This window comes from Pseudorasbora parva, chromosome 7 (genome assembly GCF_024679245.1).
Source record: "Pseudorasbora parva isolate DD20220531a chromosome 7, ASM2467924v1, whole genome shotgun sequence".
In the NCBI taxonomy this organism is placed as follows: domain Eukaryota; kingdom Metazoa; phylum Chordata; class Actinopteri; order Cypriniformes; family Gobionidae; genus Pseudorasbora; species Pseudorasbora parva.
The window spans coordinates 34,952,483-34,971,545 of NC_090178.1; the positions used below are offsets into that span (position 1 = coordinate 34,952,483).

General features: G+C 38.5%; 1 protein-coding gene across 3 annotated transcripts in view; it reads right to left on the reverse strand.

Moving 5' to 3' along the window:
* Positions 1-19,063, reverse strand: part of ulk4 (unc-51 like kinase 4) — a 283,773-nt gene that overhangs the window by 146,038 nt on the left and 118,672 nt on the right. For all 3 annotated transcript variants that reach the window (XM_067449187.1, XM_067449185.1, XM_067449186.1), the window contains 2 exons: positions 10,720-10,853; positions 10,203-10,324 (listed from right to left, as the gene is read on the reverse strand). In XM_067449187.1, coding sequence (XP_067305288.1) covers positions 10,203-10,324; positions 10,720-10,853 — 256 coding nt within the window. The remainder of the gene's footprint in view (positions 1-10,202; positions 10,325-10,719; positions 10,854-19,063) is intronic.

Here is a 19,063-nt window from a genome sequence, read left to right on the forward strand (position 1 = left end):
ACCCCTACATGCATTGAAGTAACCGCCATGTGATTGGTTGATAAGATAATTGCATTAATGAGAAATTGAACAGGTTTTCCTAATCATATTTTAGGCGAGTGTATTACACTTTAAAAGAGTTTTCTATTTTATCATATGTTCAAATGTAATTTATTACCGTGATGACAAAACTACCCTGTGTAGCTTTTCTTTGGAAGAACTGGAGCAGCCTGGCAACTTTGTTTCACAGCAGGTTTTTAGAAGAGAAGAAAAAACATCTCCCAGAAATCCTGTCAGCCAGTAAGATTGGAGCTGGCCATTCAGACAAATATATTGCCATATTTGTGTACAATATGCATTAGACGGCCAGTGAGCGGTCTGTGGGTGATTTGTGGATGTGCGTCTGAGGCTGGCACTGCACCAACACGGCTCACTGTGAGGACCATTAAAGCAGACAGACACACAATCAAAAGAACTGCCTATTACGACTCTAAGCAGCCCACTGCAGCTCTGTGTTAATGGACATCAGTGTATCCTCCTCAGATGAGTTAATGACAGTGGAACTATCAGATAGACAGCTCTATCAGCTCCGACCCCTTCAAAATGAGACGACTCAATCTGCCACTGAGTCTCCATGGCAAATCCTGGCCAAATGTAAAAGTCTATTTAATCAGCAGAGAGACTCATCAACTCTGCACACTGACAAACATCTTTCTCTGAAAACACCAGATCCCTTCATATTAATTTTGGCGTGACTGAGTGTGTCAGAAGTAAATCCAATTTTGCACTGTTTGGCAACTGGTAATAATCTCTGTGTATGTGTGTGTGTGTGTGTGTGTGTTAAAGCTGCACCGGAAAGTTATTTAATAGATCATTCTGACACACAAACAGTGATTACACACACCGTGTGACAGGCAGGTATGGCACATCCTTCCTTTATTTTCTGTGCAGGTGAAGACATTTAATAAAGAGAGCAAAAGAGTCTGCAAGGTTTATTTTGTAGTTAGTTTAACCCTCTGGGGCCTGAGCTGTTTTCTGGGCCCTATAGGTGTGCACTGACTAGGGCTGCACGATAATGGTAAAAATGATAATCACGATTATTTTGCTCAAAATCATAATTACAATTATTGATCATGATTATTCTGTCAAAAAGGGTAATGTTGTTTACCAACCTAAACTTCACCCAAAAGGCCTGTAGGTGGCACACATACTTAATTTAACCAACTATGATAACTTCGTTAGATGGTAAAACAATACAAAACACATGGTTTTGGTGAATACTTTGTAATCTGTATTCACATTAGATAAAAAAAAAAAAAAAAAATTCGTTTGCAAATGAGACAAACCACGGATTCAGATTCCCAGCAAATTCTTCAAGCAAAGAACAATGATATATATAAAAAAAGGTCTGTGGCTAGGGACATTCTAAACGCTTAACGTGGAAAATGCTTAATGTGGCTTAATGCACTGACAGTGATATTAAAACTCTGTAAAAATCATAAACCATAGGCTAACTACAGTACAGCAAAACAGTTGAGCCCAGAATATGATCACAACGCGTTTAATTACACGGTGTGCTTTCCTCCCATAAAAATCTGTTATAAAGAAAAAGCTTAACGTCACTTAATGTAGCCTACTAGTGATATTAAAAGATCAAATTCTGCACAAACCAATTTTTCTGTATAGTATGCTTTATTAGTATTTAAAGGTCCCATTCTTCGCGTGTTTTCGAAGCTTTGATTATGTTTACAGTGTGCAATATAACATGAGTTCATGTTTCGCGTGTAAAAAAACAGTATTTTTCACACAATTTACTTATCTGTATACCGCTGTTTTCTCTGTCCTAAAAACGGCCTGATGATTTCCTTTTTCTATGAAGTCCCTCCTTCAAAAATACGTAACAAGTTCTGATTAGGCCAGCGCTTCCCGCGCTGTGATTGGACAGCAGCTTAGCACACTTTGCCCGGAAAGGTCCCGCCTCTTACCATAACGCGCTCAATGTTATTGCAAAAATGTCTATATTGCCTTATCAATCAGACCCGGAGAATATCGAAGAGGATCGATTACAACCTGCTCAGGAAAGACTTTTGCTGGATGTTTCAGAATGGTAAGCTGTCTATTCAGTAGTCTAAACTGATCATTACAAACAACAACAATCGATGGTGTCTGAATGAATTACTACTCTTTTATATGCTAAGTTTTTCGGATTAGTTTCAATTACCATCTAACGTTAGTTAACAAAGCTAAACAGCATTGCACTGTGTCATGAGTTACATAAACTGTTAAACGGACCAACTTAAATAATAAAATACACTTACCGGTTGTGGCTCATTAACAACAAAGAGGGAACTGCGTCATCTTTTAAGAATAATCTTTCTGCGAATCCGGCATTAAACTGATTGAGATTGAGGAAGCAGTCCTCAGCAAAATGTCCTGCACATAGTTTCATTGATCTCTACGTACATCGTCCGTGGGAAGGCCAAACAAAGGTGATTTGACTCCGGGATGAAAATAACAGCGTTTCAATGGCATGGCGACAAACACAATCTACAAAAACGACGCTTTCTATTCTCGACCTGCGAGAGCAAAAGGACAACGCCCCCGAATTTGCGTGTTCTTGTGGGCGGAGGGTTCGTCAACAAACGGTTTTAGTTGCGTCATTAAACCTGGAAGTGCAGGGGTGTAGTCCAAACCGGCCGTTCGCTGTAGGCTTTGAAAGGGAACTTCTGTTAAATAAAATATCTCGCTTGGCATTGAACTTTGAGCTTTATAATTTTACAGGTATTATTTATGCTCTAACAGCAACATTACACACTAACTAAAGTTTGAAAGATGGAATCGCAAAGAATGGGACCTTTAATGTTTACTAAGTTTAGTCTTTTAATGTCACTGAAGCCTACATTAAGCCATATTAAGCGTTTTATTTAAAGGAGGAAAATGCCAATTAAACACGTTACATTCCTATTCAGGGCCCATCTGTTTTTCTGTACGTATATGCTTTATTAGTATGGTGTTCACTATGTGTGGTTTGTTAATAACACTGTCTTCGTTAATTAAGCCACGTTAAGCTTTTTTCATATTTTCATGTTGCATTTTAGAACTTACCAGTGGCGATATCATTTTCAACGGATTCACATTATGAAAACTGCTAAAACCTTTAGGGAATTCAAAAGAAAAAAAGGCGAAATTTCTGAATATTTCCAATAATTCTAAATTACGTTCCTTTTCCCGATTGAATTGTCACATCGGTTGCAAAGGTGCTTTTATTCAGCAAACAGTAAGGTGGAGAGATACGTACGTGCATTTGTTGAAATTCGTCGCTGAAGGTTTGATCATGGGAAATTTACACAAATAGCACAAGTGTCTTGTGAAGAAACAAAGACTGGCTGTATGACATTTTAATTGAAGCAGGATTTCGCTGTGGAGATCGCTAAACTCCATTGACAGTAAAAGACTAAACTCCAGCGCCTGTGTTTGTTTTCAGCTAATCATCAGTCCTTCTGCATTTAGAGGGAGCGTGTGCAGAGGGTTGCCTATTTCCACACAGAAAGTATTTCCTTTTAAAGAGAAAAGCTCTATTTGGAGGATTTAAACTCTTTGCATCTGGCAACCACAAGCATGACTGCTAGTGGAGGCTCGTTATCAACGCAAAAGAGAAAAAAAATACACGTTTTAAGGATAAATAACGAGCGGACTAATATCGTAACAATTATTTGAAATCAATCGACAGAAGCAGATCGTTATCACGTTTAAAATACGATTAATCGTGCAGCCCTAGCACTGACATTTGTGCTTGCTTCTGCTACTTCTAACTTTTAGTAACAAACTCTGCTACAATAATATGAGAGCAAGATTTATGTAAAAGTTTGTAGTTTTGAGAAAATCATCCTGCTCATTCATTCACATAAAAACATACTGATTTAAAATTTGTAAGACAAGTTTTGTGTCAGAAATCTGAATGTGGGGAGGGTGTGAATCATCATGAAAATTGAAGTGTTTCACACCTTAGAAGACAAAGATCCCTGCCTTAAAGGGTAAGTTCAGCCAAAAATGAAAAATCTGTCATTAATTACTCACCCTAATGTCATTTGACACCTCCGTTCATCTTCGGAATACAAATAAATATATTTTTGTTGAAATCCGATGGCTCAGAAAGGCCTTCATTGACACCAATGTCATTTCCTCTCTCAAGACCCATAAAGGCACTAAAGATGTCATTACAAAGCCCATCTCACTACAGTCGCTCTACAATCATTTTATGAAGTGACGAGAATAGTTTTTGTGCACAAAAAAAAACCAAAAAAATGGGATAACAACTTATAGTTATGGGCCGATTTCAAAACAAAGCTTCGAACCATCATGAATCAGCTTATCGAATCATATTTTTGTTGAAATTCTGGTCAAAATACATCTTTATTTTTGTTCCGAAGATGAACAGAGGTCTTACGAGTGTCAAACGACATTAAGGTGAGTAATTAATGACAGAATTTGCATTTTTGGGTGAACTAACCCTTTAATTAGCCTGACGTGGTCATACTCAATTCTAGTCTGATTGTGCTCCATTGGGCTGATTATGAGGCGTGTTTCAACCGAACCAGGAAAGACCTCAATTGGATAGACCTGCAACCAATCAGAGCAACGAAGCGACGCATTACGTTAGTTGTCAAATGTCAACAGAGCTCAACTGCACTGTGTTGCCAAGTCAGCGTTTTTTTTTTTTTTAAGAGTTGTTTTGTATGTCCGCGGGTTGAAGCAACTATTATGTGATATAGACCCATGAGTGTAAATGTTAGCAGGCAACCTTGCCAAAATAACACATTTTACCCCCCAAACACATTTTTTCCCCGGAGAACCCCTCCGAGAAGCTATTGCTTTGGGTTAGTAGTTGCCGGGTTTTGTTGTAAAAATTTGGCAATCCTGTCTGCACGCGCGCTGAAATCTGTAATACACGATCTTTGCCGGTAAACAAATAAAAGAATTTAATGATACACAGAGTACTTACCCAACATACTCATCATTTCAGAGAGAAATAGTGAAGTTGAATGTATCTACAAACAAGCTCTCTGTTTAAGATTTGAACAAATATAATCCAAGCCCCTTTGATGACGTGATGATTACGTTACTGTTGATCATCTGTCTGTCATCGTCTAATGCCCGCCCTGATGATCTCATTGGTTCAAACAGTTTCTGTTCGGAGATAATTACTCCTCTATGGATCGAGCCCAGACCAAACCGCCCGACCTGAAAAATGTTGTGGGTGGGGCTAAGTTCGGCTGGCATCCAGGCTACCCTTTAATGGACCTATAAGCTAAATGGAGCTGTAAGAGAACTAGAACAAATAAGGAGTAAGCTTTTTTTGATCGTTTGGAATGCATATTTTATTTACGACGCAGCATAATCCAAACATACATAAAGAAGGACAAAAAGGATTATTTAGCATACCGACCTAAACAGAGACTTGAACATTCACACACATTTGTGCTATTCCTGAAACAGTTCCTGTTCAACACACCTGTCATTTCCATGGTTTGCTTTTTCATTTTACCATGTTCATTTATAAGCTTGCTGATGTTGGTACAGTGCTTTCAAAGAGAAACACAGTTTGAAGTGTTTGAGTCAGCAGGACTCAGTGGCTTCTGCTTCCTGTAAAAAAGAACAGCAACAAAACTGTAAACATGCCAACATCAGGAGCAACTAGCTAAAATTCACAAACAAACAATGTAAACACCATCATGTTTGTTGTGCCCACATGTAGGGATACGTCTAATACTAATACTAATTTTACTTTAAAGAAATTATTTATTTTGGGGGAAAATGTAGACAGCACATAACCATAAATTATTAGAAAGAATCACTTCAGTACACTACACTAGAGAATAATGTACGGATTATCATTACTTCAAATTTTTCATACGTTATAACATTATTGAGTGAGTTTGGATAAAACATGTAATGTTTAGCACGTCTTGCTTTTCAAATGACCACTTGCACTGGGACCACCGGCATACGATCCACCGGAACTGGGACCACCAGCACACGATCCACCGGCACTGGGACCACTTGCACTGGGACCACCGGCATACGATCCACAGGCACTGGGACCACCGGCATAAGATCCACCGGAACTGGGACCACCGGCACTGGGACCACCGGCACACGATCCACCAGCACTGGGACCACCGGCATACGATCCACCGGAACTGGGACCACCGCAACACGATCCACCGGAACTGGGACCACCGGAACTACCTCTGGAGTTTTGGGTAAGGCCCTGTGCCTTTCCCAAGCATGCAGGAATGCCACCATGAAGCATCACATCAATGCCCTTTTAAATATCAAAAGCTCAAGGGAAAGTTGATTTCTCAATTCATCACCCCTTTAAACTTTGTAACCAAAATACTTGGAGTACTCGCACTGTGGATTTGAAAAGAAAGACGTGCTAAACATTACATGTTTTATCCAAACTCAAATCTTATCCAATCCTAGCCGTAGGTGTTTACTTCCAAGTCAAACAAACGAACATCTGCATGAAACGGACACCTGCATGACACCGAGTTGCGGAACATGTCGCAGTGTGTCGTGCGTTTTTTACATTCTATGATGGTCGTGACACCACACTGACAGACTCGAGCACCTATATTATTATTTAATTTAATGCATTAAATGTAATGTGTCTTTATAGGTTGACGCGGGGTTTATTTTAGGCTACATGATGAATCGTTCAAATAAAGATTGCCTTGTCACTGCAGTATTGCCTGTCATTCATAAATAATGTTAATAAATCCATTAAATAATCACTAAGTTATGTTCGATATGCTTAAGCAACGAGGGGATCTTCAAACTGACATAAAGAAGAGATCACGAACGCATCTCTCTCTCTCTCTCTCTCTCTCTCTCTCTCTCTCTTTCAGTTCTCTATCTCTCTCTTTTATGAATTATGAATAATGAATTTAAATAAATGTGGTAATTTGTTCATATAAAAACATTTCGATGGCTCTACTTTATTTAAAGCGACGGTGTGCTAGAACTAACGAGACGTAAGAAAACAACCGCCATTTTAACCCGTCTCTTAAAAAAAACATCAGTTACAGCTTTAACTTGTTTTTAACTTGGCAAATAACCAAGGTATAAGCGGGATAATCCACAGCTAACCATGCATTAAAGGATTTTAATGCACGGCGTAGAGGCGAAGAACTGCCTCTAGGTAAACACTGGTTTAAAGATTCTAATGTTCAACATCTTACAGTGTAAACACTCATACTACTTTTTTATATCGTACTGTTTATTATTAAAAAAAATACATAAAAACCGTCTCTCTCTAGGACCGAACTTGCACACCCTAAACTAGTACAATGTGAAGTTTACGCAACAATAACATGTTAACTAATGTACGTAAATTCCTTACCTCTGCTGGATCAATCACGTTCTTCTTCAGAAGTAAATCCAAAGCTTATTTGCACAACGCGTCTTCCAAACTCGATGAAAGGAATGATGCTGCTGCTTTGTTTACTAAGCTGATGGGGGCGTTTTCAGGTTTGTGTGGCTGACACATGGGTGATTTGTGTGTCAAAGGCTGTGCAGTGTGTTGGTGTGGTCACATTAAAGGTAATAAGCAAGACTTGAGAAACTAAACCTCGCTTTGGTTTCATACAGATTACATAAACTAATGTATATAAGAATATTTGTTTTTGATACGCATGACTTTCTAAAGACATATCTATCATGTCTTTATTTCTCATGTATTCACCGAGTTACAGAACAAGACTGAGGCAGAATGTGCTGTTTTCTTTATGTTAAGGAAAGGACATACTTTTTTTTTTTATTGTGAATAAATAACAGTTTCAAATGATGTGTAACACTTTTCAGTATGACAAAAATGGACAAAAAATTTGAGTCTCTTTCGCACTGACAAGAAAAAAAAAAGTGGACTGGGAAATTACTGACCAATGAAAGTTAAGAGTCACAAAATTATTCACAAATCTATCCAGACTATATCCATTACTATACTACACTAATTAATATATATATATATATTGGGGTGTAACGGTTCACAAAATTCACGGTTCGGTCCGATACAATACACTGGTGTCACGGTTTGGTTCGGTTCGGTACGTTTTAGATACAGCAAAAATAAAAAAAAATGGCAGATAAATTACCTTTTTTATTTTTTAAAACTAACAAAGTATGATTTTTTTGTTGTTGATTTTTTTTTACATTGAGGAAAGATGGAGCTATACTTTACCCATCTTCTATGTAGTTACAGAAATAGACATTAGCTCTTTACAATAGCTCTCTCCACACTTTTTTCACACACTACTGCTTCTGTCATCCCTTTGGCCAAATGCTCACTTGTGTGACTCTCAAGGGGGCGTGTCTGAAGAACGTGGCTGTTCAGCTCCCATTCATCGGTAATGTAATGTGCCGTTACAGTCAGGTAGCTTTGTGTAGCCGTTGACGTCCAGCCGTCTGTTGTCAGAGCAACCGCTGTTGCTTTGGCCAATTGGTTCTCTATTTGGGCTTTTGTTTTTTAGTACAAAGCAGGAATTACTGGCTGAAATGGGCTCGTGAAGGAACTTTGAAACGGGGCTCAATTACTTTAAGCACGTTCTTAAAACTCCGTCTGCAGTGCGTCTGCGGTGCGTTTTGCACTGCGTATGCGGTGCAGGAGCCGCACGCCCTGTTGTCCTTTCACATATGTTGCGTTTTCAGTCCGCAACCGTTAACATGGGTACAGAAAAAATACGCACCGCATAGGCTTCGCACTGCAGACGGAGTTTGTGTGAAACGGGCGTAAGGTCTCATATCCGCAGCTATAAATGTCTTTTGCCATTTGAAAAATAATAAGTTAAGAATAAGTTGGAAATGTCGGTCTAAATGCTGCGGGGATAGTTTGTGGGATAGTTTGTGGCTGTTAATTCTTTTTATTGTCTTGTTGTCGGCGTAAATGAGTTGATTGACATGACATGAATTATTCCCGCTGCTGTACCATCAGCAAATGCGACATACCGTTGTTTTTTAATCCATCACTCTTGCCAACACCATCACAGCTTACAGAGAATCCAAAGTTCACCCAAACACCAGACCTGTTGGTTATTGGAGGATCTTCTATTTCTGGTTTGTTAAACGCAATAGCCATTTTGCAATGAGCATTCAGCGTGTACTGAGTAAGCGAGCACCTGACTGAGCAGTCTAAAAAATATTTGTTTTTTGTTTTTTTCTCTTTGTCAGGGGCATTGCATGTTACGTCGTTTTGGTTATTGGCTTCCTTGTTGAACGCATAATATTATATTTTACATACTTTTTTATTTTCCAAATCTAATTAATTAGACCAAGAACCGTTCAGTACATAATGCTTACCGCGTACCGAACTGAAAGCCTCATACCGAACGGTTCAATACGAATACGCATATCGTTACACCCCTAATAAATATAAATATAAAATATATATTATATATATATATATATAATCCTCCATTTATATAAAATAATCAATTTTTGTGGATCACTATGGCAATGCCTGCATCTGAATATACATTCTTCCCGGATATTTACTAGCCCAGTTTCCCATATATTGATTTATTTGTGGCCTGCCACAATATCAGCATTGACCGCCAAATAGATTTCTAAAGTCTTTCTTCAATTCTCCATCTTGCTCACTCTATTCCCGTCATGAGTGGACACGCCCCCTCTGCTGATTGGCTACAAGTGTTCAAGTACAGGGGTGTCTAATCCAGCTTCTGGAAGGCCACTGTCCTGCCAAGTTCAGCTCCTATCCCATTTAAACACACCTGAACCAGCTAATCAAGGTCTTACAAGGCATACTAGAAACTTCCTGGCAGGTATGTTGAGGAAAGTTGGAGCTTCTAGGATGTTCTGCTCTAACTAAAGGGGTACTTGGCCTGAACCTCTAAGCAAAACAATGACTTTATTTTTGTTTATGCAATATGTGAAATAACGTATTGTCTATTGTACCTCAAGGTAAGTCCATATGCATGTATAAAATATGCATGTCTACATATATATATATATATATATATATATATATATATATATATATATATATATATATATATATATATATATATATATATATATATATATATATATATATATATATATATATATATATATTTTTTTTTAGGTTGTACCATCCTTCAGGAGATTGAAAACCCAATATAACTAGCAAAAAGGTAAAAATAGCAAGAACTGACAAAGACACACACCTGTGAGGTGAGCAGATGCAGCACCACAGCCATCATGGGGAGGCTCTGCTTCAGCTGACGGGACTGCGTAGGAGAGGGGTGCTTCCTTCCCACAATGCTGCCTAACACGGACAGGATGTCATCTACAGAGAGCCCACATAAACAGAGGCAGTGATAAATCAGCCAATCACAAACAAACCATCATGATTAGTCTTGGTAGGTGGCCAGGGGCGTGAGCAGGTGCATCTCAGTGCTGGGATGAAACCCGCAGGAAGAACTGAACCGGTTTGAACCGGTTTATTGGGGGTGTGTTGGTGTGTAGCGGCACTGATTCCCAAATGAAAAAGGAGGAACAGGTCGATACCTGAGAGCCTGCTCACGTATTCAATCAGAAAGGTAATTAAACAGAGACCAATCAAATTGAATGTTCAATCTTATTGCCCCTTCTTTGTTTTGCCTATTTCACTCTGTTCCATCTCAGGTGAACTCTTTGCGTTCCCCTTTCCCTCTTTTTTTGGGTGTATTGTGATTGATTTACCCAGGATGGCTGGCAGTTCGTGCACTGTGTGACGGATGAAGAGGGTCAGGCATTTTGACAGGTATTCATTGCCGCTTTGTTGCTCCTTTCCTGGCGTGGCCTTTCGAATGTCTCTTTCAATGTACATCACCAGCCTGAGAGAAGGGTTGGCAAAACATTATTATTCATCTGCAGACACCCAGACCAAACAGAGGGAGAGGGAGAGAGAGAGCTGAAACGCAGTGGGGAGAGGGTAGATGCTTTTAATCAATTACACTCAACAGCTGGAGGGGTGACAAAATGGAGATGAAATGGTGTTGATCCTGAAACAATATCAGGAAGGGAATGAGGTCTGTCTGCCTGACTGAAAGAACCAGAGAAAAACAAGATGCATCTGGCATGGAATTGAATTTGAAGTGTATAAGGTACACAAATTGGTGTCTGAATTAGAGATGAATGAATGTGACTTGATTCAAACATGCAAACGGACATATTAGGATTGATTAATGTGAATGGTGCTCGAAGAATAAGCTTAGTGAAAGCATGGATCACATCTCCTGGGATTCTGGGAATGGCCTTGGATATAAAACTGTGATTATAACCCCCCCATTTTGGTGGAAAAGAAATTGTTATGGGTGTTTAGACTTAACAATAAAAAAATCTGAAATGAAATGCCTCTCTAATATATATATATATATATATATATATATATATATATATATATATATATATATATATATATATATATATATATATATATATATATATATAGGGGCTGTCAACCGATTAAAATATTTAATTGCAATTAATCGCAAATTGTCATGAGTTGACGAGTGATTAATCATAATTAAATCACACATTTTGATCAGTTCTAAATGTACCTTAATGTTTTTACGTTTTTAATACTCTAATCAACACGAGTATGGACAAATATGCATGCTTTCATGCTAATGTATGTTAATTATTAGTGAAACTGTTAATTATTACTTGTTTAAGTATTACTTACTCGCTAATTATTACTTGTTATTACTCGTTAATTATTAACTACTTGTTGTCTCAACCAACCCAGCACTTCATCAAAATTTCTCCATTCAGCTCGGTTCATCAAACATAACTCCTTCCAGGACAACCAGGAACCTTGGAGTTGTGATTGACCAGTTAAACTTCACTGACCACATTACTGCAACAGCCCGGTCCTGCAGATTTGCCTTATACAACATTAGACAGATTAGACCCTTCCTATCAGAACAGGCCGCACAACTACTGATCCAAGCACTTGTTCTGTCCAGACTGGACTATTGTAATACTCTTCTAGCTGTCCTTCCAGCATGCACTATCAAGCGATTGCAACTGATCCACAATGCAGCGGCGAGAGTGGTCTTTAACGAGTCGAAGAGCATCAAAATCAAGGCAACCACTGGCTCACTTACAAAGCAACTACTGGCTCAGCACCAATATACCAAAACTCACTTGTTCGGACTTACAGACCCTCCAGAAGCTTGCATTCTGCAAGTGAACGACGCCTCGTGGTTCCATCCCAAAGAGGCATGAAATCTCTCTGACGGACCTTTTCCTGGACCGTTCCCACCTGGTGGAATGACCAGCTGATCTCAATTCGTGCTGCCGAGTCTGTAGCCATTTTCAAAAAGCATCTTAAGACACATCTTTTCCAACTGCACCTGACCAATAAAGACTAGAACTTAACTATACAATTACATTTTCTGTTTGTTTGTCTAAAAAAAGCAAAAACAAAAGTGTACTGTGCTAGATTAACTGAGATTTCGTAAAGCACTTGGAGGTTGTTGCCCTTGTTTGTTTTGTTGCGTCTATTGCTCTCCTCTTTTTGTAAGTTGCTTTGGATAAAAGCATCTGCTAAATGATTAAATGTAAATGAAATTCAGAGCATGAAGACTAGACATGTATCAAAGATCACAGATGTTTTTCAAAGAACTAGTTAATGTCTCTTAAGCCTAAACTTAAACATTCAGAATAAGCAGTGATTTCTCTCATTTTAAGAATATAAATAAAGGGAGATTTTACACTGGCAGTTTAATTGAGAACAGGGCACAGTTCGAATGAAAAATTGGTAATGTGAAAGCTTGTCATGCAGACCTGTGAGCACACAAGTACCACACCATACCTGGAGGAGGTCCATATTCCACGAGTAGGAATATAGTGCGGCCCTTTTAAGAGATGCTGCCCTATTGAACTGCCGGTATTGTGTGTTACCGATTCACGTGAACAGTGTGAAAAACACGGATTCAGGAGAGCTCTTGGTCAGAAAAGTAACCTGCGTATTCATTTTAGAATGTCACAATTCTCAATATAACATTGAACCGTTCGGTACGGCATTCACGGTTTTGCATTTTCAATTTCTCTCCGTTTTAAATATTTTTCTCAGTTCATCTTGCCTCTGTTTGAGTGTGCCTGTGAGTCTACACGTTAATATGAGCAACTATTCAATCATATGCACTAAAGTTAGGGGGTATTTAGCTCTGTTTTAAAGCCTTCCCAGTTAAACATATCATTTGTGCGCTGAGCGTGCACATCTCAAACACGTGATTACTCTGGACTAAGTACTATCAAATACACACAAATTTAACATATATAAACACAGTCGTTTATGTCTAAAGTGAAAGTAAAATCGCGTGCCTCTGTGTTTGAGATGCAAGCAAGTCTTAGCGGCCCAGTGATTGTGAACACTTGTCCTTAAAGGGACAGTTCACCTCTAAAATTATGTTAATAAAGCAACAAAAAAAACACCAATTCTTAATTATAGAATATATAAAAAATAAATAAAAAAAAATAAAATCTAACATCACCTTTAGGAATAAGCAACATTAATAATGATGATTGCCTTAGCAAATATCAATGACAGAAGAGTATCGCAACAGCACTATTGATCCCGTCTCACCTCTAGTATCTTAAACTAATCAATTCACTACAAACAACAGATACATCTCTTGAGAGAAGTAGCTAACATGTAATATTCATGATATATGCATGTGTGTCACGGACACAGTAAAGAACTCAAATAAGAAAGTAGATGCTAAAACTCCTGCAGAATGCAGTGAGGATTAGGCCATTCTCAAGAAGTGCTGTTCATTATAATGTCTACTCTGATTTACACCCCACATTAAAGGAATAATTATTCAAAATTCTTACTCACCACCATCTTTTTACAAACCTGAAGGACCAAATGGTGATTGTTCACTAAAAATATTGTATTTTTATCTTTCCAATTTAAAGAGTCTATGAACTGATAATTTAGCTATTTTTATTTTAAGTCATTATACTATAAGAATGTCCTGTAAATTTCAGAACGGAAAACTTCCTTGTTAGTCCAAAACCAGCTTTTATAGTTATCAAGCCCAGCGACTTGTGTTGTGCAATGTGTCTATGTAATGGATAGGTGAAAGAATGTTTCTGCAGAACAAAAACAATAACTACTTGCAATCATTGCAACTTTGGTCATATCTTTGGTTGAGCATCACTCAACACAAAACAACATTCCCTTCTAAAAGATCTTAATGTGGTTATTTATTTTCAACAATGTGAACGTTTCAGTTGAGCAGTATTTACTTGTATTCGGTACATTTTACTGTGGAATCTTTCACATAAATCAGTCACAAATTCAGGCGCAGGCTTTGCAAACAGACTTTTACAATATGCACTCGACAGATATGCGACAATATCCAAGTAACCATATTAATTCTAATGCCTGATCAGTGACAAGTGATTTTTGATATGTCATGATTCATGTACAGTCAGATGTTTTTTTTGTCTGTGTTAGTAAATCAATCCAGTGACTAGACGGTCAACTTCACGCTGTTGTTTTTTTATTAGGATGAAAATAATCTTTTATTTAAACTTGATTAAATTATATAAAGAAAGTGATCAGTCGAATATTCAATGAAAAAGTCACCCCTTCCATCACAAAAACACAAAACTGTCACGGTTTATGAATTCATTGTCTCTTTTCTCTGTGTCTTGTGAGGTTGTGTTGGAGGTCAGTCTCACTATTTAAACCGCTCTCTCACTGGCACCCATTTTCAGATTGTTACAGGCGTTTCTGGCTGGCTTCGGCTTCTGTTTCCCCTGGGGGATTATCTCTGTTCCGGGTCCAGGATTTCGGCCTCTGGTTGTCGCTGCTTCCCTGCTCCTTCGTGTCGTCTGCCTGGCCGCCTGCACCTGACCTTCGCCGTAGTTCGCCTGCCTGTGCCCTGGAGCCTGTCTCTTTACTACTTTTAGCCTGTTATCTGAGTCTTGTTTATTGTTGACGCTCGTCGTCCTGTTTAACAATAAACTTGTCATCTTTTGCTATTGGATCCTTCTGTCTCTCATTACAGCCGTGACAGAAACGTTCTTATGAACAATTCGATAGTACACGAACATGACAGTGCAACTATAACAACATATTACAATTATGACCAGATTAGGGTGATATACATCATGAATTCATACGGTATGGAAATGAACGGGTCTTTATCATCGCTGAAGTGAGCAACAATACGATCACGAATGGGTGAACAAGTGAACATGACACACGAGCATATTCAAGCAAAACCAAGCATATATTAGTTTCCGGCTAATGTCTGTCATGTGTTTTGAATAATGATATGCACTGAGCGCTCTCTTACTGCTCACTAGGAATGCACCGATACCGTTTTTTCAGAACCGAGCCAATATTAAAAATTCTGAGTATTGATACCGATACTAAACCGATACCAACGCAGTTTTCTTTAAAAATTTGATGTAGAATTTCTATATATCAGTGTGTTGAACTGATAATCACTCCTTTGTGAGTTAAACACAATCAACTAAATACAGGCAACTTCATTATAAAGAAAAACAACAAATAAAAAAATATATATATAATCCCCGACAAAAATACTACTATAGATGGTGAATAAATTAGATCATGGATAATCATGAGTGCACAATAATTGTATAAAATCTAAACATTTAGTGGAGGAAAAAAAAAAAAAAAAAGAAACCATAAAGTGAATAAGTGTAGCTCTAAATCTGGTCAAATGTTACACAAAATACATTCGTGAAAAACAAGTAAATATATTTATACAAAATATACTAAGAAATGACATTTATTTTAAATGTATAGTGTATCTTATTAATGAGGCAGCAACATATAATAGATAGGGCAGAACAAGAAAGACTATTAATGTTCTTTCATAGCACAGAAGTATTGTAATACAGAGGGCCACAAAGCGTGTATGTGCGGCATGCGCATACACGCTTTGTGGCGCTCTGTATTATAATACTTTTGTCTTGCTACATATTGTTGCTGCCGTGCACAGGATGATGCGCTTGAAGCAACAATCACAGCGCGCTGCACTCCGTCCGCATTGAGAAGTTCAAAACACAAAGGGAAGATTGTCAACGCGTAGTGTATCTAGGGAAGATTGTCAACGCGTAGTGTATCTATGCAGTTTTCTTATAAGCTGTTTCATTTAACAGTTTAGCATTTCAGTTACGGTGTGTGAAGAACAATACAACAACTAGTTCAGTGTTGTGATCTAACTGACACCAGGTAGAAATTAACACGATTTACAGCAATAAACACCAGCCTGATAGTCATTTTATGAGAAACCATAGACCGGTATCTACAGATCAAGTGTAGAGGTTGACTGTCGTAACCGAACGCGACACACAGTTTGAAAGCTAAATGGAGAGTGACTGAGCCGCAGCGGAAGAAAAGCATAAATTGACGTGAACTTGAATTTAATGATTTACATATTCATCTGTACCTCACATTAAACTAAGGAATGGCTTTAGAATACTTATAATATAGTGCATGAATCATTGATGATGATTTATAATGTTTTTGTGCCTTTTGTGGGGCACTGGGGCTTATCAATAACCCAGCATATTATATGCACAGTATCGAATTTGGATCGGCCCTGCAAATAATGCAAATAATGGTGGATTGGAGCCGATACTGATACTGAGTATCGGATCCTTGCATTCTTACTGCTGATTGGCTACAAGTTTGTTATTATACTCGGCTAAGTCCGTTTTGTAAAATTATTTTTAAATAACACTTACCCCACCTAGCCTAGAAATCTAGACGCACCCTAACGGCAGCAAATCTTATCTGCCGCAAGTGTCGTCTAGCAACACTCAATACATTTCTGAGCTGTAAAAGCCAAACTCTGGTCGGGCCAATCACATCGTGTATAGAGACGGTGGGTGGGGCTTAACATAATGATGGCCAAGTTGCGGTTGCATGCTACTAGTAAACACAGAAGCTGACGAACGACGGTCTTTCAAATCAGCTTTGACCGCGACTCTGGGAAACTTGGAGTTAAGCTTTTCTCTGAGAAAAGAACGGCACTGAAGTCATTCTTAAGAAGGGAAGATGTGTTCTGAGTTTTGACGAGTTTAATCTGTCAACGAGCTCTGCTTCACCTTCGTTGCTCTGGTTGGTTGTAGCGCTATTCAAATGCGTGCACGCCGTGCAGAGGGAGTTTGAAAGACAAACGTTTATCCCGCCCCTCGGATATAGCCCTGTCAATGGTGAGTTTCCAGACCAAATATCTTGATGTGGGTCTGGCTTGTCAGGCTATACCCCACATTTAACGCTGGGTTATTTGGGAAGCTGAACAAGGTTATCTTTCCCTCAAAACCAGAAAAACACTTCTGTAGTGACATTGTTGATTTCATGGCCTAAAAACAAAATGACCATAACCCGGTTGAAGTGTACCAGAGAGGGACGGCCTCCGACCTACTGCCCCCAAACTCTTCCTCAATTTTTCACCTAGGAAAAATGTCCTTTAATGCCACATCATTGAAGTCCACAAGGTGTGCAAGTTCACAAAAGCAAGATTTAAAGCTAAAGCAGACACACTGTGTAGTACCCATTAAATTAATTGTAGCGCCTACGATGTTCTAAGATCATTCAATTACAATATTGCAATTCTTACACTAAAAAGGTGCAGCTCTGCCAACAGTGCAGATGTCTTTAAAAATAGCTTGTCAAGAGCAACCTCTCCTCTCTTCTGCTCTAAGTGAGAGAAATGAGATTGTGAGAGGGTGAGATCTACAGCACCAGCAGTGACAGCCCGTCTCTGCCCTCGAGCCCATGCTAATTAAGAAACACTGTTAATTAACTTGTTTGCAACCAGCACTGCACACTTCTATACAATCTGTGCCTCAACATTTCCCCGTAAGCGAATCAGTTCCTCCCAGCCTCTCTTAACGCACAAGCATGCAAACTGGCACACGCAAACAAACGCTCACACACACACACACATTTCTGCTGAGGCGCGTCTCTCAAATTAGACACGGATGAAAAAGCAAACAGTGAGAAAATTGCACAGAGCCCAGCAGTGTGGGAAGGAAATGCACCCAGCAATTATACCAGAGGCTGAAAGTAAGTTTGAACAGAGGACTAGAGGGAACACACTGGATTAAAGTCCAATGAGAGAGCAATCGCCTACTTAACTAGCACACTTGACAAAGAGGAGAACCGGGACCTGGATGCAAACCTGACAAATACCTGCTCTATTAAATCAGCACTGAACAAACTAATAAAAACACGAGAAAAAAATGAGCATTCAAATCATTTAAGACAGCTTGTTTGGATGGCCAAAACTCAATAATGTATGATTTAATCTTTCCTTTGAAATAGCTGCTTCGTGACTCAACTCTATTGAATTGTAATTGGCAGTGAAATTAACACAGAACTTCTGTGCTCAGGGATATTCTTGGTAAAACTCTTTCGAGAATAGCCGATATAGATAGTGCCAACCAAACGAAAAGCTTTAAACCTCTCAACGTCCAGTAAACAGAAATGTGTGAGTGGAGAGAAAGATAGGCCGTTAAAATCTACAGCAGTACAACAGCTACATATCCAATATTTAAAGAGTGAATTCATCATGATGAATAATTTCTATGAAAATGGTAAAAAGGATCATATTCATTTGTTCCTTTATAAGTCCAATTATGTAGTTCTCCAGCAAAGTAATTATGTCCATAGCAGCATTTACATTTATAAAAAAGAAGAACAGTTTATAGAGGAAATTTATATTTTTTATTTCCAAAATGTTACAACTCCACTCTATAAAGTTTGCACTGCCCTACCCTTCCTGTTAAAATGTAATGGAAAGTTTGTATTACTGTCTATTGCATCACAACAACAAAACGTGTGCTGAAAATGTGCTGAAATATGTCACTCAAACTAAGACAAGACTGAAATTATAAATTTTGTTAAGTCACTCCTTATAATCTCTGAGATCATTTGGAAGGACATGCAGAGCCGTGTTCTACACACAGCAATGTACAGCCCAAGGATTGGTAGACTTACTCTTAAGGCCCCGATATGCTTCCAGCTAAACTGAATACTGGT